Here is a 22,960-nt window from a genome sequence, read left to right as displayed (position 1 = left end):
TGCTTTTGTTCCATCAGACCAACTTTTTTCTTCAACTTTTTAGCATCGTGTGCTGTCTCTTTAAGCTTTTCGTCAGTTTGAATCGACTTCTTCACAAGCTCAGTGATCTGCTGTTGCTGTTTTGCCATACTCTGGTTCGAAGCGGCCATCAACTGGTTAAGACCATCGAGTCTTTCGTTTATGGGCCGAAGCAACTCCGATAGTGTGGAGAAAACATCTCCTTCCTCTACCCTCGGACTTTGAGAGCCACGCCCCACTTTTGTTCCTCTACTTCGGACGCCGGCCATTTTCCGCTTTGTTTACACTAAAGAGTGCTTATTCACACTTCTTCAGCAAGTGCAAACTTATCCGTAAAAAACAGCTAAGTCTCTGGCACACTTGAGTGCTTTCTTTTCTCCTCCCCCCGTCTCTTTAAAACACAGTTCAGTTTGTTTACGTCTGGGATTCCTCCCGACGCCGCTAAGGCACCTCTTAATCATCGCTTCATTCGCTGACCTTCTTGCTTGTCCCAGCCGGCATTCAGCTATGCTCGGTAAAAACCGAGCCTCTCAGGGGGTGAACCGATTGGGGCAAAAAGGAGCACCTCAATTCTCCGGCTTCAAGCCATCGAAGAGGTCGCCCCCCCAAGCGCCCCTGGCTTGGAGCCTCCACACTGAGGCTCACCTGGGGGTGCCACTTGAGGTGGCACCCCTCCAGCACCCCTGGAGCGCGGAATGCCTCCCCTGTTCAGGAGAGAGCCTCCGCCATCGCTGAAGCCACAGACCGGAAGTCTGGCCACCCCTGTTTTAGATTAATGCAGTCAGTCAAAGGATGTATACATGATCTGGGGAATGGTTTGGCATTCCTACTCTTAATGGGAGACACTGGCCAAGAAAACTGTATTACCATTTGTTACCTAGTATGATATTATTATCTAGGTATCATGGATCTAGATACCATTCCTATATAAGGTTGCAGTGCTAAGCAGCACAAACAAACGCCAAAGCACTTTTATCCCTGCCAGGCTTCTAACTTGCATAACCTATTATTGGAAGGGTGTGTGTGTAGAAGATGACAGAGGAGAGTGCCTGCAAAGACTTGCAGGTAAAACAAGCATACTCAGTTCACTCAGAGCTAAGGTTATTTTCGTTGTATCACCATATTGCTGGGACTTGCCAGAGAAAGTGCTTGGTGTTACCCTGTCTAATTTGCATCAAGCCTCAACGACCATGTAACAAAATGCTTTAAACACAATTATATCATCAGCTCAGCCTGGTTGAAAACCCCCCAAGCTTTTCCTTGCTGTTCACAGGAACCAAAAAGCCTCCTATATTGTTCATGAGCATCAGCATGTTTTTCAGTTATGGCATGATGACAGATGGGTTATGGACTCATAGGCCATCTGGATTTTGGTGCTGCGTGCTTCTCTGTTGGCTAATCCAGGAATACTTTCCTGATGTACGAATGTGTAAGAAAAGTCTTGAAATAATCTTAATTTTGTATTGATATGAGCTTTGAATTTCTTCTTGATATAAGTTTTGAGGATTTAGATTTCAGTATACATTATAAAAGGACATATTGCAGCTTTGTTGAGATAATGGAATGGGTAAAACCTGGGCTTGATTAATCATTAAACTAAGCATGTGACAGATACGACAGGTAGCATACCAAGAGAGGAAAACTTTAATGGTGCGTCAAAAATTAAGTTTGAAAACCATACTATGCAAATTGACACTGTTAGATTGATTCTGTCCAAATTATGAATTTTGGTGACTTGCTTAAAAAACAAAAAGATAATGTTTTTTGTATTTAAATATGAAGATGATTAAAACAGAGATTAGATTTCTGAAGCCTTTTACAGATACAGCCAACATATGGATAAACACATTTATGTAATCTGTAAGAGTATCTTGATTTTTTAAAGAAGACATTGAAGTAGAGATTCCCAGACTCTGTACTAGTTGTGCAGTTTTACTGAATTCTGCACTAATTGCCATTCACAAACTACAAGCCTTGGCTACAGTATAGGGCCCAAGCCAAATTGCAGCCCACGGTTGGAACTCTCCACAGTAGTACCTGTCTTCCGTCTTCTCTGTACCATGAACTCTTTAAAACTACCGTTCTTCTTTGAATATGGAACCTACCCACAAAATTCAAAATTAATCTGCCTTCTCGAAAGTACTAAGATGTAAATTATGGACTGACAACTCTAAAAAAGTGAAAAATTTAACATGATGAACTATGTAATGTTTTGAAAAAACTGTTAAAAAATAAACTTAAAAAAAAAAGAATTGGAACCTACTACCTCACCATGTAACAGTGCAGTAACATGAGCAATTTTAGCAGTGGGGATTTTTTTAAACATCAGTGCTGAACCAGCATATGTGGAATGTCTGTATGTTTGAACTGTGCAGTTAATGGGAGGATGACAGGAAAGCAACTACAGGTGTGATTTGTAATACTGTGATTTTAAAATTTTTATTTGGAATTATGTTTTTTTAATTTCTAAAACATTCCAGAAATCTTCCTCTATAAAATATACAATACCAAGTAAATAAAATGGTGTAACATAGGAATGAATAATATACACCTCAAACCTTAAATGAACAAAGAACCAAAGCCTGCTTTGTAATCAGTTTTAAGAACCACAGCTTTCTACTGAAATTGTGCATTGTCCAAACCCCCCCCCCAAACATGAAAGAAACAAAAGCACAAAACTTTTTCAAAGACAAATGGAAATGGCAAAATTCTAGTTCACACTAAGAATTATATCTGTAAAATCTGGCTAAAGAATCAAAACAAGTAAAACCCACTAATCCAAACTAAAAATGAACAATAAACTGGCTTGTACAATCAGCCACATGTAGTTTCCCCTTCAACAAAGGAGTGGGGTTTCTTTGAATAACTATGTTTGTGGCTAGCTAAGGGTCAAAATATCCATTATAAGACCTTCCAGCATCCTTGAAAGCTCAGTTACAGCTACATTGGCTTGGCAAGGTGAAGTCACACCCACAGAGTGCTACAAATCCCTGTGTTATTATAGACCTTCAAAGAATAAAGGAGTGCAAAAAACAGACTTTCTCCTATGTAAAAGGCTGATATTGCCATTTGATTGCTAGTGAAAGTGTATGTGAATGAAAGGGTTAAATCCCTTCCCACAAAGGAAAATGCCCTAGTGCAAGTTTCATTCCTGATAAAACTCGCAGACTTTTACTTTTGATTTGTACTTTTTAAAAAATGCAATCACAATTAATGACCCCAAAATGTCCTATTGTTAGCAGCCTTGCTCAGGTCTTTTTAACACCAAAAAATTTCATGGACCCCACATGATAGTAGTTGTGCTATTAGCTTCAGGTGGGTAGTCTCCATTAAAGGCAGGGGAATTTCCATGCTGCCAATATGCCCCCCAAGCCCCCCCATGAGGAGCGGTTCTCCTCACAAGTAGGCAAGCAGCCCTGACAGGGGCCTCTGGTTGAGCCTGGTCTGATGCCATAGATGTGGGGAGGAAGAAATCTGTCCAAGTTGGATTTATGGACTACTTGCAATAACTAACCACTGGTCTAATAGATACTAGTTCTTTTTTTTTGTAATTTATTTTTTTAATTTTTTCAAAACAAGTTGAGCTATACTATTGCCATTAACAAAGATACATCAACATGAAGGTGCATCTTAATTACAATCACAAGCTAAGCCTGCTTGCGGGGAGGGCGGGGTATAAGTCTGAGGAAATAAATAAATAAATAAATAAGTAAGTAATTATTGTAAATCGTAACACTTCAACCGAAAGACCTTCTATAATACATAAGGTTATTGGTCTACAGAATTAAAGAGGTAAGGATTACGAATATCACCTCTTCCCAACAAACCTTTATGATAATGTTTCATAACATTAGCCATTTATGATAATGTAAGTTTGCAGGTAGAATATCATGCATAGTGAGATATGAAAATATTGGAAACCAGATTGATTCAAATTTGGAACTGGATACTAGTTCTGATGTATGCTTCTCCAATATCCATGCTACCATCAGTCAGTTTACAGACAACCCCTTTCTTTCCAGCTCTTTAATCTCAGGTATACCCAGTCTGATTTTATGGTGCTATTGTATATTTATTGTCTGTTGAACATCAGATGGATAGCCTCTAGAAGGCAAATTACAAAGTAGGATGGAGGTTTCCTTTTCAAAGTCATCAGATTGGAACAATTTCTCTTCAGTTGTAAAATCTAACTGTATGGGAGAAAGCCTGTTTCTCTGCATTCCTTTGTGTGCTGTGAATGCAAGCAGAAGACACAGAGTGGTGTACTCGTTGTTTACTGGATGACCTACGGTATATAATGTGCACATTTCTTGGTATGAAGAAGATAGGAATGAGACATTTCCTAAAGCTCTTTCAGGACACCATTCAGGATTTTCTCTCCATTGTCATCCTATAGTTGGGGATTTTGCTATAAAACCAGATTTATGAACATTGTGATGCTTATGGAAAGACTATTTAGGGAAAAGTGCTCTAAGGGCACTGTGGCATGTATCATACTTATTCTTCCTTTCCTCCTCTATCAAATAATAGAACTAGATGTTAAGAATCACTTTTGCTGGGCTGATGTGAACTGAAACAAATTGGTTTGTGAAACAGAGCAGCCTTAGGGACCGACTGCTGCACTTCATTTTACAGGTTTTCTTTTTAGATAGTAATGATCTGTCCTTGTATTTTGTAGACAGAAATAAGTAAGAATCTTGTGTCTCACACTGAGGTAGAAGGGACTGGATACAATGAATCATGAAAGAAATGAGTTCATGGAATGAATCTCTCTTCATCCCTTGGCAGCACCCCTCCATCTGCACCTGTGAGTCAGGGAAACCTTAGCAAGAGAGTAGGATGCAGCATGAGGATTTGGCAGAAATCACCCACTCAAGACTCTTGTTTTGTTTCCTGAAGAACTTGCACAAGAGGTGACTCTTTGACCAGTTCTCCCTTGAGCTGTAAGCTCCCCAATATTGCATCTCAATCTGTTCCTAAGGGCTCTTTAACCCTTTGCAGCACATTTTCATGGGTGCATGAAGCCATGGGAGGAAAGGGGAGAGATCCATTCTATGAACTGGATGTTCAACAGAAGGAAAGGAAATACTGTATGAGGTGAAGTTAATGGTTTTGCGAGTACAACTCATGCTTTCCAAGTGACAGAAGAATACGTGTGCCAGCGGTTAAAATAAGTGATATATTTATTCATGCCAACACTTGTGCTTTGGTTTTTCCCCCCCCCTTATTCACAGGAAGAAGGAATTGTGAAGGAGATAGACATCAGTCATCATGTTAAGGAAGGTTTTGAAAAAGCAGACCCATCCCAGTTTGAGCTGCTGAAAGTGTTAGGACAAGGTTCCTATGGAAAGGTAACATTTTATAATATGTGGTCTGTTACAGTGATGTCTGGAACTCTTACTGAATTAAAAAAGTAGCAACTAGATGACTGGCAAAAGAGCTGCTTGTTTCAAAGAAGCAACAAGCAAGGAAAACTTGTACTTCTCCCCACATGTCTGGATCTTTTTATACGTGAGGAGATTCAAGTCCTGACTTTGCATAGGAGGCTATGTTTCTATTTTCACTTTCTTAATGATATAAGTAACATTTAACTGAAATCATTAAAAGCTATAGAACCTCCATACCATTTTATTTATTTGATTCATTATTCATTTATTTATTTGAGTCCTTGGGTCAATCACAAGTTCTCTCAGAGCTGTTCTCTCAAGAGCAGTTCTCTCAGAGCTCTCTCAGCCCCACCCACCCACCTCACAGGGTGTCTGTTGTGGGGAGAGGAAGGGAAGGAGATTGTAAGCCACTCTGAGACTCTGAGTGTAGGGTGGGGTATAAATCCAATCTCATCTCCCCCCCCCCCCGGGGACCCAAAGCAGTTTACATCATTCTCCTCTACTCCATTTTATCCTCCATTTAATTAAGACACTTTGGCTAGAACTGAGTGTTACAAGCAGCACATGGCTGCCCCTGAAAGCAGCATCCCTAATACTTTCTTCTCCAAGCTCCCTTGGTAGCATTGAGCAAAACCTTGCAAGTTACCTGCCCCCACAAGCAGTACACAGTGAAGTGGACCAGGGGCAACAAAAATTGCAGCATGGTGGTGATACATCACATATTTTTTTGTTATTAAATGTTGTGGGCCATTGAATGTATTTCTGATCTCAGTTGACAAGTCCAGATGGATAGCTATGTTAGTCTGGAGAAGCAAAATTTTTTATTCCAGTAACACTATGTTTGTTTAGTCTTTAAAATGCTACTGGGCTCGTTTTATTTGATATTTGGGCATCTGAACAGCCATTTATATATTCATCGATATGAAAGGGACAGACAATCCAGATGGTTACATACATATTATCTCTGTACATCTGATTCCCCCCCCCCACACACACACACTCATTTTCCATTCAAAAGCTTTCAAGGACAGCAATCATATGCACAATTAGACCTGACATAGGTGCAAATGTCGGGCAGATTTAAAGGGCGCAATCAGACAACAACATCTGGGAAGCACCCCACAGCTGGTGGCAACCCGTTCTGCTCCACCACAGGGAAAATTAAAATCTAAAAAAGACACCAGGGGAAAATTAAAATCTGGTAGCTACCAGGTTGTGACAGGCCACGAATGGACTTTCCCATGTCTGATCGCTCCAGTGCGCTCTCATGGTATCGGGATGGTCTGATCAGGCCATCCCGACTCCGTGCCATTGTCCCCCCCCCTTTGCAGTATGTGCATCATCGCAAACTCCATAGGGAGCCCTCAATGCGGAGGTGTGATTCATTGATCCCTCGGTTAAGTGCATGGGGGGAAAAGGCACACACACACCCCCGACTCACCCGCAGTTGCATCTGATCACGCACTGACGGACTGCGCTTGCAGCTTCAAAGGGAGGTGTGATTGTGCAACTGCGGGTCAAATTCCTCCAGAGGAAATAGCTTCGTTCCCACCCCTCCCTTTTCTGACATGTGTGACCACAACCAAGGTTTGCAGGCACACCAGTTTTCCATTTGACCTAAAGTATGATCCCGAATGCCAAGCTAACACATTGTGTTGGATCTGAGGTCAGTTTCCATCAGTGACAAGGGAGGGAGTGATTTTCACTGATTTCTCCCTGTTATCCCAATTTCTGATTTTCCCTGACTCACATTGCATGCTGTTTCTAAGGGTCTGCTGTATCCCTGGAGCAGCATTTTGGGAATCTCAATGGGAGGGTGGAGGCAGACAAGTTTTTACCTGATGTTCTCTGAATTCTCAGCTTTTATTTTAAAAAATTAATCTAGTGTCAAGCAGTGTTCCCTCTAAGCCGAGTCAGTGTGAGCTAGCTCACAGTTTTTTAACTTCCGGCTCACACATTTTTGTCTCAACTCAGGAAGGACGGCTCCAGAGTAAACTAATTTATGCAGCCGCCAAATCGCTCACTCACAACTTTAATGCCAGTGGCTCACAAAGTAGAATTTTTGCTCACCAGACTCCACCGCTTAGAGGGAGCATTGGTGTCAAGCTATGTCTTTTATCTCCACAATGGCAGGGGCTAGAGGCTTTTTTTAAAAAAGTAAGCTGCGAATTCAGAGAACCTGTTACACATATTGCATAGTGGTATATTGCTATCATGCAATTGTGGATTTTAAAAAGCATCCCTGAGGCAATGACCACAGTGGGGATAGTGTCAGGGAAAATAACTTCTATGTGGGTAGGAAAATCTGAACTTTCCTGCCCACATGGCAGCCATCCAGGTTTTACTGCTATCTTTCCCAAAACTTTGCAGCAAAGCAGGTTTGCGGAACATTAGAAAAAAGCCAGGGAAAGCAATGCTCTGGGAAAGGGGGGGGGAACAGCATTGAACCTGGGGCATACAACCTGTGTGGAAATGGCCATGATTATTGTTTATGAATAATAATAATGTGACTGTGATGAGCCCGTTAGGGAAGGGTGGGATATAAATTTAACAAGCAAACAAATAAAAATGTTTTGCAATACATTGATTTTTATATGTTGTATTTTCCTAGAAGTTTCATACTTGTGACTTCTTAAACAGCACACAGTCTTCACTGTTTGATTCATCTGTTTTGAGGGGAATGCATCCAAATGCAATATTATTCAGTATTACATGGAATCAGTGACAAATGGCTAGTGACTTAAATTGGTAGCTTTGCTTTCTACAGCTATGTGCCAAACAAGGCTATGAAAGACTATCAGACACATACTGATTTCCCCCTCCCTCAAAGAGCCATAGAGTTCCATGTGTCATAAACAGCATGTCCCCATTTTGAAATTATAGTTTCTATTTATTAACTGCTGAAGTGGACTGTCATCCTCTTTATTTGATGTCAAAGATCCCCCAGGCAGCTTTAAAGGTTGAACGTGAAACCTGCTTGATAGGAGTTTCATGTTTGTGCACCTGTATTTTATGTCTTTATATATCCTGCTTTTTCTTCACCTGAAGAATGAAATTAAAATACCTTGTGAATAGGTCTTTTTAAAATCAATTAGCTGCTCTGACAGTGCTTATTTTAGTCTCCTTACAGTTTTGGTGCAATAGCAGGCAAAATGTGAAATGGATACCTTTAAAAAAAACAGCTAGACACTCTCATTTTACAGGGATTTGCAAGAAGGAGGGAAAGCAGAGATACTCATGAACAGGCTACTACAGCTGAAGCTGGCCCTTCTGTTCCCAAGGCTCTCTAATTACTTGAGGGCTTCCAGAGAAGGTGAGGTGTCTCCATGCCAGGGAGGGGCCCTATCCAGTACCCACATTGCTGGCAATCCCCCACCCCCATGTTAAGTCTCCTTCTGAGGCTGGCAACTAGAGTTGCCATCTCTAGGTTGGGAAATACCTGGAGATTTTGGAGGTGGAGACTGGAGAGGGTGGGGTTTAGGGAAGGGAGAGACCTCATCCATATAGAGTTCACCCTCCAAAGCAGCCATGTTCTCCAAGGGAACTGATCTTGGTCATCTGAATATCAATTGTAATAGCGGGAGATCGCCAGGTGCCACCTTGAAGTTGGTAACTTTACCAGCAATGCTAACAGAGGCTGAGCTGGGGGGCAGGACTTACCTGCTGGCAGAAAAGCTCAGAGCTACTCCCAACAGGAAGACAGGCCATGATGATAGGCACTCAGATGCCAGAGGTGCTGGGCGGGGCAGGATGGGCAAGGCCAGGCAGGTTATGTTCTCTCTGGAAGGGGGCAGGCCAGGTTGGTGGGGGCTGAGAGAGCTCTTTCAAAAACTGCTGTTTCAAGAACAGCTCTGAAAGGACTTGTAACTGACCCAAGTTCACACCAGCAGCTGCATGTGGAGGAGTGGAGAATCAAACCCATTTCTTCGGGATTAGAGTCCGCACTCCTAACCACTACACCAACTGGCTACACCAAAAGATACTATGAAAATTTTTCACATGTACAAATGGCTGCCAAGGACTCCTTCTCTGTTTGGGCATAACAGGTCTCTGAGTCTGTTAGTCTCCTCGAACAAAATGCCAAGCTTTCAACTCTCCCTCATCCTCCTGAAGTAGCACTCCTCCTATCCCATAGCTACTAGCATCAGAGCTAATGACAGTATTGTGTCAGATACCATAAAATGCCAATACTGATGCCTTTTTCAAAAGTTGTTTTATCTTGAGGAAGGCTTCATCTGGTTTTGAACTCCAGTGCCAAATGATGTCTGCTTTTAGCATTTTGTTCAGTGGGTACAATACTTCTGCCAAGTTTAGCAAAAAGTTGCATAATAGTGTACCATGTCCCTAAACATTTAATTCTGTAGTGACTCTCAGGAGATCAATTCCTGAAATGGCCTCTACCTTCCTTGTGTCAGGATTTACCCCACGCTAATCTATATAATGCCCAAGGTCTGTAGCTCTTTCTGGCAAAGGAGACACTTGTGTTCATTCGGTTTTAATCCTCCTGCATTTATGGTTGCTAGGATTTTGCCTAGTTTTTCATTGTGTTCTTCCTCAGTACGGCTATATACTGTCATCCGTAAACACAAATGCACCTTCAAGGTGTTGCAACAGTTCTGTCATTTCCCTTTAAAAGAACTCCAGGGTGCTAGAAATTCCAAATGTTAATCTGTAGGTAAAAAAACCTCCTAAATCGCATGATGAACATGGTTAATTTGTGCTGTCTGGATCCAACTGGAGCTGCCAGAATCAGCTGGCGGCATCCAGCAGTGAAACATGCAAGCATCTGCTAGTCGTGGGAGGATATCATCCATAGTGGAAAGAATGTATCTCTTTTTTTACTGCTTTATTTGGCTGTTTTGAGTCTACACATATATGTACAGTGCCATCCTTTTTTGGTACTGGCATCATCAGGGTACACCAGTCTGTAGGTTTTGTATTTGATTCCATAACCCCACATTTTACCATGCTATCAAGTTCTGCTTTCTATTTCAGAAGTAAAGGGTTTGATATTGCTCTGGCTGTGCAGGCAGAATAGGGTACAGCCCTTTATTTGAGCCTTATTTGTATTGGTGCAGTCTTCAAGGTTCCTATCCTGTTATGAGGCTCCACAGAAAGCTCTTCCAGGCCCTTTGCAATGATGATATCACAACTCAGTAGGTTATTAGTCTAGGCACAAAGAACATATACTGTAAACTCATAATATTTTACTTTGTATTGGGTCTAGTCTGCACAGTTTTAGTTGCATCATCCTGGGCTGGTGAGGAATGTGAATGTCTGTCGAGACTGGGTGGGCTACTGATATACTGATAGACAGATTATGAGATTATGCTTACATCAGATCCAGTGTCAATTTAGAATTTCACTGGATGGTCATTAATCTGCAGTGAAACCTCCCAAGGGTCTGTGGGATTGTCAGAACATCTAACTGGTCCCAGAAAGACTTGGTCATTGGCATTATCCTGTTTTACCACCTTGTTATGTACTGAGCAAGGACAGCACCGGGAAACTGACTAGCTTGAGTTACCGGAACAATACGCAGCCAGGATCCTGGAAAGGACCTATTGATTAGGAGGTGCAATGTAAATAGCCTGTCACGGGGAGTGGGTGTGTGGGGTGTGTGTTGATTTTCATACATATAAGCAAGGCTTCTGCCCTGTTGGAGTTGTCTTAAGTTTGAACTGATTCACTAATAAAACTATGAGCTGATCACTACACGCGTCTTGAACCCAGTATATTTCACTGGCGACAAAGGTAGGAACCTGTTGAGCCAGCCCAGCGCCCTCCAGCACCGCATTGGGCCCCGAGCTCCTGAGCCATGCGCATCGCATCGCTACTGGGACCATTGCTACCATGGCTGCCACTCCAGGACACTTCGATGCATACGACGCCACCACAGAGGACTGGGAGTCCTACGTCGGCCAGTTCAAGTTCTTCCTCGAGTCTTCTGGGATTGAGCCACAGGGAAGAAGCACAACACTTTCTTCCGGATATGTGGCCGCATAACCTATGAGATCACTTGCTCACTCATCACCCCTGTGGATCTCAAAGACACAGCCTACGAAACAATCCTGGATCAGCTTAAGGAACATTTCTCCCCTAAGCCGTCCGTCATAACCATCCACCACATGCTCTATGCAAGGAACCAGACCACCAACGAATCTATCACAAATTTTGTCACAGCACTACAGCGGATCGCCCAGCACTGCAACTTTGTGAACCTCAAGGAAGCCCTCCGGGACTGGCTAGTCTGCAGAATAAGGGATGAGTGGCTACAGAGGAGGATCCTTGTGAAAGGTGACCCTAACTTTAAGGAAGCCATGGAGATGGCCCTTGCCTCAGAAGGCACAGAGCAGTTCACCACAGAGGTCCGGCACACAAAAAGCCCACTATCTTCAAGGACACCGACCACGGCCGCTCACCACGTGGACACTTCGGAGGACGAAGCCGACAAGGTCCTACAGTTCCAGCACTCCACACGCCGGCTGCACAGCAACGCCCGTCCACACTGCCATGCGCCGGAGATGCCACCACCCCAACCACATGCACCAGCTGCGGAGAGCCCCATGAGAGGAGATCCTGTCAATTCCGGGACGCCATGTGCAGGAACTGCGGAAAGGTTGGCCATGTTGCGCCAAAGGGAACCAGAGGCGACTAGTGGCAACCCCCACCTCGACGCACTCTGTGGAGCTACACACCACCTCTGTCCAGCAGCAACAGGTACTGCACTTGCCCCGGGACACCCCTGACAAAATTATTGTTACCATCCTGATCGAGGGGAGCCCCTGTATGATGAAGCTCAACACTGGGTCCTCCATCTCTATAATCTCTGTGGACACGTTTAAGAGACTCTTTCCTAAGGGGGCCCTCCCCTGCGGCCTGCCGGTTTCACCCTATGTGACTTTTCTAAGAACAAAGTGTCCATCCCGGAGGAGGGCAAGTTCCGAGTGCAGTACCGGCACTTCACTGGACTTTTGGACTTGCTGGTAGTGAGAGGCAGTCGTACGAGCCTCATAGGACTTGCTTGGTTTGCGCCCCTAGGGTTCCGAGTTACGGGGGTGCACCACATAGCCACTAGAGACTTTCAGAGGGTGTATGATGAGTTTCTGGCAATTTTTGATGGAACGCTCAGCTGTTACACCGGACCTCCCATCTCCCAAGAACTCAATCCAGAGGTCCAGCCCATATGGCTGAAAATCAGGTGTATCCTGTTTACCCTAAAGCCCAAGATAGACGAGCTGAACTGGCTAGTGGCCCAAGGAGTTTTAGAGCCGGTACCACATGCCCTATGGGAGACCAGGATTGTAACACTAGTAAAGCCCAACAGAGACGTCCGCATTTGCACGGACTAGAAATGCATGATAAACAAGGCCTTCCAGGACCACACATATCCAGTCCCAGTGGTCAGCCACGTCCTGGCGTCCCTGGTGGGTGCCAACATCTTCGGTAAGCTGGACCTAGCTCAGGCTTACCAACAGCTACTGGTGGATGATGCTTCCGCAGAAGCCCAGACGATAGTGACCCACAGGGGAGCATTCTGAGTGTGGTGGCTGCAATTTGAGGTCAGTGTAGCTCAGGGAATTTTCCAGAATTTAATGGACTCAATTCTTAAAGGAATTCCCAGGGGTCAGCCCTTCTTCGACTATGTTCTGATTGCTGCACCCACAGAATAGGGGTTCGCCAAGAGACTGCGCACCATCCTGCAGCGATTCCAAGCCACCGGTCTCAAAATAAAGTGAGTAAAATGTCTCCTGGGGGTCCCCACGACTCAAATTCCTGAGGTTCTCCATCGATGCCCAGGGCATCCACCCAACTCCTGAAAAAATCCACGCCATCATCAACGCCCCGGCTCCCACAGCCAAGCAGGAACTCCAGGCCTTTTGGGGGCTATTGAACTTTTATCATTCATTCCTGCCCCACAAGGCTGCGGTTGCGGAGCCACTGCACCGGCTCCTTCAAATGAAGGCTCCCTGGGTCTGGGGCCAGAAGCAAGATGCCGTGTTCCGGGCCATGAAGGAGCTGCTCACTTCTAACGCCATCCTGGCACACTTCAACGAAATGCTGCCCGTCGTCCTCACCTGTGACGCTTCCCCATACGGAGTAGGAGCCGTTCTCGGACACCAGCTACCTGATGGCAGGGAGGTTCCCATGGCTTACTACTCCCACACCTTGTCCTTGGCTGAGCACAACTATGTGCAAATAGACAAAGAGGCACTGGCAATCGTGGCAGCAGTCAAGAAATTCCACGACTACCTCAACAAGCGGCCCCTCACCATCGTGACTGATTACAAGCCCCTGCTGGGCATGCTGTCCCTGGATCACCAGATGCCACGGATGCTATCCCCCAGGGTGCTGCGTTGGTCTATCTTCCTGGCGGGATACCAGTACTCACTTCTCCACTGCCCTGGAAAGGCGATGGGTCATGCCAACATCCTCAGCCGCCTGCTGCTCCCCTCCTGCGACCTGGACCCTGCCCCAGCATGTCAGATCCTGCTCCTCAAGGACCTCCCTGACCATCCTCTTCAGGTAACCGACATGTCCCGCCACACCGCGAAGGACCGTGTCCTCTCCTGTATTTTAGACTAGGTGGGGAGGGGCTGTACCACCAGCCGGGTAGGCCCTGAATTTGCAGCATTCTCCTCCCATCAAGATGAGTTTTCAGCACGCAAGGGTTGCCTGTTGGGGGGAAGCCACATGGTGGTACCAGCACCATTAGACCAGCAAGTTCTAGTGGTGCTGCACTACATGCACCTGGGGATCATGCGGATGAAGGCACTGGTCCACAGCTATGTATGGTGGCCTGGCTTAGACAGCAAAATCGAGGACTGTGTTAAGCGCTGCTAGGCCTGCCAAGAAACCCGGCCGGTGCCTCCTGGAGTCCCAGTGTAACAGTGGGAATCCACCCACAAACCATGGTCCTGCTTACACCTGGACTTCGCGGGCCCTTCTCGGGACAGATATTCATCTTGGTAGACTCTTACACCAAATGGCTAGAAGTGGTGCCCGTCTCCTCCACCTCTTCCAAGGCAGCAATGTAAATAGCCTGTCATGGGGAGTGTGTGTGTGGGGTGTGTGTGTTGATTTTCATGCCTTTAGTCCTATTGGGTTTATCTTAAGTTTGAACTGATTCACTAATAAACTTTGAGCTGATCACTACACACGTCTTGAATCCAAATATATTTCACACCTCTTGCACCCTTCAAGTGTGTGACAGACTGTTGCAAAGTGTCCTGTCTTCTTACTTTTATGGCACTCAGCAGTTTCTGCTGGGCATTCTGCCTTCTGTGTGTGCCGTGCATCTGGGTGTTCAGAGATCGATTTTGTGGCTGGTGATGTTGCCTGGAGGACACCCCCCAGACTGTGGAATCTTGTACCCCAGATGCATTAGAGAAGGGAAAATGGCCACTAGGGTCCCTCACCATTTTGGAAAGCATATTTTCTGACATTAAAGAAAACTTTAAAACTAGCCATACATGTGTTTGGGCTCTTTAGCTTGGAGAAATGACAACTGAGGGGTGACATGATCGAGGTTTACAAGATTATACATGGGACAGAGCAGGTAGAGAAAGAAGTACTTTTCTCCCTTTCTCACAATACAAGAACTCATGGGCACTCAATGAAATTGCTGAGCAGTCGGGTTATAACAGATAAAAGGAAGTCCTTCTTCACCCAAAGAGTGATTAACATATGGAATTCACTGCCACAGGAGGTGGTAGTGACTACAAGCAGGGACTGCTTCAAGAGGGAATTGGATAAACATACCGAGCAGAGGTCCATCAGTGGCTATTAGCCACAAGATATAGATAGGAACTCTTGGTCTATATTCTGTATTCTTGGTGCTGGGGGGGGGGCAACAGTAGGAGGGCTTCTAGTGTCCTGGCCCCACTGCTGGACCTCCTGATGGCACCTGGTGTTTTTGGCCACTGTGTGACAAAGTGTTGGACTAGATGGGCCATTGGCCTGATCCAACATTGGCTTCTCTTATGTTCTTACACATTGGAAATAAAATGCCAGCTGAGCCAAGGAGAGCCCCAAGGCATCGATTGTCATGGGCCTGTCTTGGATGCCTGGTAATTATTATATCTGGCTGATTCCTGCTATTACAACTTATCTCCAGGTGACAGAGTTCAATTCACCTGGAGAAAATGGCCTATTTGGAATGTGGACTCTATGGCATTATACTGCATTGAAGTCCCTCCTCTCTCCAGACCCCACCCTCCTCAGGATCCAAATCTTCAGGTATTTCCCAACCTGGAGCTGATGACCCAATGCATTCCTCTCTACCAGAGTAGTAAACTAATCAATTGCACCCAGAGTGAATGGAGGTATCCTACCTTCCCCAGAGAGGCAGGGCATTAACTAGAACAATTTCTACCACTACCCAAGCTAGTCCTTTGTCTTTTCATTTTAACTCAGTCAAGATCCCCATATGCCCCACCAGCCTCTCAGCAGCTTCTAGGAGCACCAGCAAGAATTTTTTTCCCCTTCCCAAATTCAAACCCTAATGGACCAACAACTCTTTTGTGCAGCAGTTTGGGTTTGACTACCCTTAGAAATCAACTTAGAACCAGGCAAGGATTCTGTCTCACTCAAGGACCTCTTGTTGGACAGGCAAAGTATATTTTTCATTCTTTATTCTCCACTTTTAGTCCCCATTCAGGCAGCAACTCCCCTCCCCCAACAGTATCTTTACATAGGACTAGGTTGTACTAGCTTCCTCTGAATGTATATGATATTCTGCTGGAACTGTTTAGTTTTAAATGGTCTATCTCTTCTCTCCACTTTTTCTTTATACTATCCCTTTTCCCCCTAAATAAAAGTGTATTACTTAAATGTTCTTTGCCTCCTTCTGTTTCTTGGAATGTGGTGCCAGTTATGTATACAAAGACTTAAAGGTCCCCAAAGAAACACGGACCGCTTTAAGTGCACTTTAGAAAAGTCATACCTATGTACAGGGAGCAGTTTGTGTAATAGGGGTGTCTCTGGACTTGCTGTGGCTGTCTCCTCGTCCCTTGGGAATGTTTGGAGAATTGTGTTTTTTTGCTGCCTCCTGGACCCCATTTAAAGCACTTGATCTTGGACTTGAACTTTTATCAATTCTGAATTTCTTGCCATCTATATTGCCCCTTCAAGGGTAAGCTTACTTTCCACCTGAAATTTCTGGGATAAATCTTTGTCTAAAATGCCCACTACGAGCCTGTACATAATAGTGTCATTTTTGTGGCCTCCAAACTTGTAGGCATCTGTTTTCTCATGTTTTCTTCTTTTGAGGTTGGTTTTTTTGGTCATCAAGTTGCAGCCAAACTATGGCAAACTCTGGTGGGGTTTTCAAGGCAAGAGACATTCAGAGATGGCTTGCCAATGCCTCCCTCTGCATCATGACCCTGGTATTCCTTGGCGGTCTCCCATCCAAGTACTAACCAGGGCCTACCCTTCTTAGCCTTTGAAAAGTACTGGGTTCGATACATCAGGACACGGACCACAACATCGGAGAAGACACGTTTGTTAGTACTTCACACATGGAACAAAAACTAACGGCCGGGTGGCCAACTTTATACAATTGGGGAGGGACGCCCCTAGGTTCCATTGGCGTGTTTGGACTTCCCGCCAATGTCTCTATTGGCTCCTTACTTGAAATTCAGGAGCCTAGTCCCTATTGTCTTCAGGATTGAAGCTTCAGGATTGAAGCTAGAAACTTTAAGCAAATGCTGTACTCAAGAAGAAACATTAATAAGAACTACGTTAGTGCTGAAATATACTAAGCAAAATACGTCTCAAAGAAAGAACTAGAAAACCTTGACACAAAACTACAAATACACTCTTGAATGTTCTAAGAATTCAACTACGTATATATTAAAAGGGTTTTTTTACCACAGCAATCTCAAAACCGTGACTACCCCTGTTATATATATATATCCTCTGTCTGTTCAATAAAATATTATTTCTGTTTTGAAAGTTGCTGTGCCTCAAGTGCCGTTTCATTAGGGTTTATAAAACAGGACAGCTCCTGTCTTCCCCTCAAGTTCCTGTTCTGAGTCGAAAGGCTAAAGGAATAGCTAAACAAAGGGTGGGACAGTTAAAAGTTTATTAAAGAAAAAAGCGAAAGAGAAGATATACATGCTACTGTAAGGCAACTCAGACACTGAAGGGAACTGAAATTTTGGTGGGAAAAATTAGCCAGACGGGGAGATGTGGGGGACTGTCATACAAGCATTGATGAATCCTCTTAAAAATAAATGTATTTACAAGCAAGCCTGATCTATCAGATCTCGGAAGCTAAGCAGGGCTGACCCTGGCAAGTTCTTGGAAGGGAGACCTCCAAGGAATACCAGAGCTGGGATGCAGAGGCAGGCAATAATAAGCCAACTGTCTGAAATGTCCAAGCCCCACTAGTGGTTGCAAGAAGTCAAACATGACTTCCAGGCATACACACCCAAAAATATCATCACCATAAATAAAATTAATATATTTATTCTTCCTTCACTTGCTCTTCTTGGTTAGTTTGTGGTAGAGGAGATAGCGAATTAGTCCCATCTGGATTCTGGGGAGAAGCTATAAAGATTTTCAGTGAAAGCTTGATAGTTGCCTCAAGTAGGGAAGCAGTATCAGGTAATGTGGATTTGTGCATTTTTCTTTTGGGCCGACTCAGTGGATGGCCTATTCTTCTTGCCACATTTTAAATCAGGGTGGCATATTTTTTTCCTACCAAAGAATATTTGGCATTTAGTGTGTAATCTAGAGTTTTGTTTATTATGCAGCAAATAATTGTCTGGGGAAGATAGTTTAATAGTTAAGCCATGATGGACCATTGTGACAAGATATGAGCTTGTACATTTTTGTGTGTGTATGAATTAAAGTATGGCAAGCGTGGGCCAGTGATGCTTGTGGGAGGGAGAATCCCCCTCATTTTCCTGCTGGGCCCAGTGCAGCTCAGGGGCTATGCCACTGTGGTATGCCCACATAGCTCCCAAGCTGCACAGCTGCTGCCATTCCCACAGGCTGCCCAGCTGCTGCTGAGCTGATTGGGGCTCCTGGGCTGCATGGCCACTGCTGGGTTCTGCGAAGCTGCGCAGCCACCGCTAGACCCAGCAGGGCTTTCTGGTGCAACCATTGCTGGGCTCAATGACAATCACCGGAGGTAGGTGTATTTTCCGTGCAAGCAGAGAACTTTCACTTTGGGGGGATTTAACATCCCCATGTATTTTTCTGATTTCAGATTTTTCCCCAGACTTGGGAGATAACCCAAGTTTGCACAAAAATCTGTTTAGTGCAAGTGTGGCCCAATCTGAGGATTCAATGCAGATAGGGGACACACTTGGGAAATAGTATATAGATGGATAAATTGTTTATGCTAAAGATATATCCTTTGAGGGTGGTGCAATTCTAGCTCTCCTCCTTGTGGTGCACCCTGGATAACGCTAAAGAGCTAGAACTTCTGTCCGTCAGAAAATTGTAGGATCTCCTGTCTACACTACACACATAGAAACAATCAGGACTGCGTAACAAGGGGTATAGGAGACTGCATTCGAATCTGCCAGATTAATTTTGAGGGGACAGGCAAGTCTAAATGCCAATATTTGTCGTGAATCTTTGTTGTTGTTCAGTCGCACAGTCGAGTCCGACTCTTCGCGACCCCATGGACCATCTCCCGCCAGGCCCTCCTGTCTTCCGCTGTCCTCTGAAGTTGGTTCAATTTCATGTTCGTTGCGTCGATGACACTGTCCAACCATCTCATCCTTTGCCGTCCCCATCTTCTTTGACCTTCAATCTTTCCCAGCATCAGGGTCTTCAGCAGTGAGTGCTCCCTTCTCATTTGGTGGCCAAAGTATTTGAGCTTCAGTTTCATTATCTGGCCTTCCAGGGAACAGTCAGGGTTGATTTCTTTTAGGATTGACTGATTTGATCTTCTTGCAGTCCAAGGGACTCTCAAGAGTCTTCTCCAGCACCATAGTTCAAAAGAATCTATTCTTCGGCGCTCGGCCTTCCTTATAGTCCAACTCTCGCAGCCATACATGACTACTGGGAATACCATTGCTTTGACCATGCGGACTTTTGTTGGCAGGGTGATGTCTCTGCTTTTTATCATGCTGTTTAGGTTCGCCATCGCTTTCCTCCCAAGGAGTAGGCGTCTTTTAATTTCATGGCTGCTGTCACAGTCTGCGGTGATCTGGGATCCCAGGAACGTGAAGTCTGTCACCACTTCCATGACTTCCCCTTCTATTTGCCAAGGAGTGATGGGGCCGGATGCCATGATCTTAGTTTTTTTGATGTTGAGCTTCAAGCCCACTTTTGCGCTCTCCTCTTTTACTCTGAGCAAGAGGCTCTTTAGATCCTTTTCACTTTCAGCCATTAGAGTGGTATCATCTGCATATCTGAGGTTGTTGATCTTTTCCCCAGCAATCTTAATTCCCGCTTGTGATTCATCCAGGCCAGCATTTCGCATGATGTACTCTGCATATATATTAAATAAGCAAGGTGACAGTATACATCCTTGTCGTACTCCTTTTCCTATGCTGAACCAATCAGTTGTTCCGTATCCGGTTCTAACTGTCGCTTCTTGGCCCTTATACAGGTTTCTCAAGAGACATGTGAGGTGGTCTGGTACTCCCATCTCTTTAAGGACCTGCCATAGTTTGTTGTGATCCACACAGTCAAAGGCTTTAGCATAGTCAATGAAGCAGAAGTAGATATTTTTCTGGTACTCTCTTGCTTTCTCCATAATCCAGCGAATGTTGGCAATATGATCTCTCGTTCCTCTACCTCTTCGAAACCCAGCTTGTACTTCTGGTAGTTCTCTATCCACGTACTGTTGAAGCCTAGCTTGTAGGATCTTGAGCATGACCTTGCTAGCGTGTGATATGAGTGCAATTGTGCGATAGTTTGAACATTCCTTGGCATTGCCCTTCTTTGGGATTGGAATGTATACTGACCTTTTCCAATCCTGTGGCCACTGTTGCGTTTTCCAAATTTGCTGGCAAATTGAGTGCAGCACTTTAACAGCATCATCTTCTAAGACTTTGAATAGCTCAGCTGGAATACCATCACCTCCACTAGCTTTGTTGTTAGTAATGCTTTCTAAGGCCCATTTAACTTCACATTCCAGGATGTCTGGCTCAAGGTCAGTGATTATACCGTCGTGTTTGTCAAGGACATTGAGGTCTTTCTTGTATAGTTCTTCTGTGTATTCTTGCCATCTTTTCCTAATCTCTTCTGCTTCTGTTAGGTCCCTACCGTTTTTGTCCTTTATCATGGCCAGCTTTGCATGGAACGCTCCCTTGATTTCTCCAATTTTCTTGAAGAGATCTCTAGTCCTTCCCATTCTATTGTTTTCTTCTATTACTTTGCACTGTTCATTCAGGAAGGCCTCCTTATCTCTCCTTGCTGTTCTCTGGAAATCTGCGTTCAGTTGGGTAAATCTTTCCTTTTCGCCTTTGCCTTTCGCTTTCCTTCTTTCCTCTGCTATTTGTAAAGCCTCATCAGAAAGCCACTTTGCTTTCTTACATTTCTTTTTCTTTGGGATGGTGGTGATTGCTGCCTCCTGTACGATGTCACGAACCTCTGTCCATAGTTCTTCAGGCACTCTATCTATCAAATCCAGACCCTTGAATCTATTCTTCACCTCTACTGTATATTCATCAGGGATGCGATCTAGGTCAAACCTGAATGGCCTAGTGGTTTTCCCAATTTTCTTCAGTTTAAGTCTGAATTTTGCAATGAGTAGCTCATGATCTGAACCACAGTCAGCTCCAGGTCTTGTTTTTACTGACTGGATAGAGCTTCTCCATCTTTGACTGCAAATTATATAGTCAATCTGATTTCGGTGTTGCCCATCTGGTGATGTCCATGTGTAGAGTCGTCTCTTAGGTTGTTGGAAAAGGGTGTTCGCTATGACCAGTGTGTTCTCTTGACAAAACTCTGTTAACCTTTGCCCTGCTTCATTTTGCTTTCCAAGGCCAAACTTGTCTGTTATTCCGGTTACCTTTTGACTTCCTACTTTAGCATTCCAGTCCCCTATGATGATGAGGACATCATTTTTTGCTGTTAGTTCTATAAGGTGTTGTAGGTCTTCATAGAACTGGTCCACTTCAGCCTCTTCTGCATCAGTGGTTGGGGCATAGACTTGGATTACTGTGATGTTGAATGGTTTGCCTTGGAATCGGACCGAAATCATTCTGTCATTTTTGAGATTGTATCCCAGTACTGCCCCCTGCACTCTCTTGTTGACTATAAAGGCCACACCATCTTTTCTACGAGATTCCTGGCCACAGTAGTAGATATAATGGTCTTCTGAGTTAAATTCGCCCATTCCTGTCCACTTAAGTTCACTGATTCCTAAGATATCGATGTTCAGTCTTGCCATCTCCTTTTTGACCACGTCAAGCTTACCTTGATTCATAGATCTTACATTCCAGGTTCCTATGCAATATTGTTCTTTGCAGCATCGGACTTTCCTTTCACCATCAGACACATCCACAACTGAGCGTCCTTTCGGCTTTGGCTCAGCCGCTTCACTCTTTCTGGGGTTACTTGTACTTGCCCTCTGCTCTTCCTCAGTAGCATGTTGGACACCTTCTGACCTGAGGGGCTCATCTTCCGGCGTCATATATTTTAGCCTTTTGTTACTGTCCATGGGGTTTTCTTGGCAAAGATACTGGAGTGGGTTGCCATTTCCTTCTCCAGTGGAACTGTCGTGAATCTTACTGGTCAATAAAATAGATTTAGCTTTTGTTCAAGGAACTCATCTTGATAACAGAAATCAAGCCCACCACAGAGTGAAAATTTAACAGCCCCCACTTTAACAGTGTCCATGGAAATTGGAGATACATGGTTAATGATAAGAATGGTGAGGCGCTTGTTGACTGGGCTGAAGAACATGGCTTGCATCTCGTTTTTGACATTAAAAACAGAAGCACCTTCAGATCAGCTACACATAGACAAAAATGGACTGAAGCAACTGTGAATTTGGATTTCAGGCATTCCAGTAGGAAAGCCTGGAGCCTGCTGAAAAAACTAGGTGCAAGCCCACCTGTGCGCTGAGGAAAACCAGAGGTCACATCAAACCAGGTAGCTGCCTGACTGGTATCCCTATCCATAGCTCTGAAGAATCGAGATTTTACAATCAGGATAAAAAAAGAACTCCAGATTTTGAAACACACCTGCCCTGAAGACTGTGAGCTGTCAGGGAATTTCAGTGCTGATGAGATTTGCAAGGCACTGAAGGACATCAAGAGAGGGAAGGCACCAGGCTTTGACTGCATCCATAATGAGTTCCTGATCAACAGCAGTATGTTCACTAAGAAGTGGCTCACAAAATTTCTCACTGACATCATGAGAACAGGAAGACTCCCAGAGGAATTCAAGAAAGCAAAGATAGTTGCTATTCTGAAGCCTGAAAAACCAAAAAATCTGGCTGAAAGTTACAGACCCATTTCCCTTCTGAGTTCCTGTTATAAACTCCTTGAGAGGCTAATTCTGAACAGAATAAGTGACAGAATCAATGAACATGTCCATATAAGAGCAAGCAGGATTTAGACCCCATCATAGTTGTGAAGACC

At 44.4% G+C, this 22,960-nt stretch overlaps 1 protein-coding gene across 1 annotated transcript in view; it reads left to right on the top strand.

Moving 5' to 3' along the window:
• RPS6KA2 (ribosomal protein S6 kinase, 90kDa, polypeptide 2) overlaps nucleotides 1-22,960 on the top strand; it is a 244,302-nt gene that overhangs the window by 65,781 nt on the left and 155,561 nt on the right. The window contains exon 2 of the mRNA XM_015428014.1: nucleotides 5,253-5,369. Within this exon, the coding sequence (XP_015283500.1) occupies nucleotides 5,253-5,369 (117 nt within the window). The remainder of the gene's footprint in view (nucleotides 1-5,252; nucleotides 5,370-22,960) is intronic.

Source organism: Gekko japonicus, unplaced genomic scaffold, assembly GCF_001447785.1.
Source record: "Gekko japonicus isolate JY-2015 unplaced genomic scaffold, Gekko_japonicus_V1.1 scaffold1020, whole genome shotgun sequence".
NCBI classification, from domain to species: Eukaryota; Metazoa; Chordata; class Lepidosauria; order Squamata; family Gekkonidae; genus Gekko; species Gekko japonicus.
Note: the sequence above shows the minus strand (reverse complement) of the source record. Positions and strands in the feature narration are given on the sequence as shown.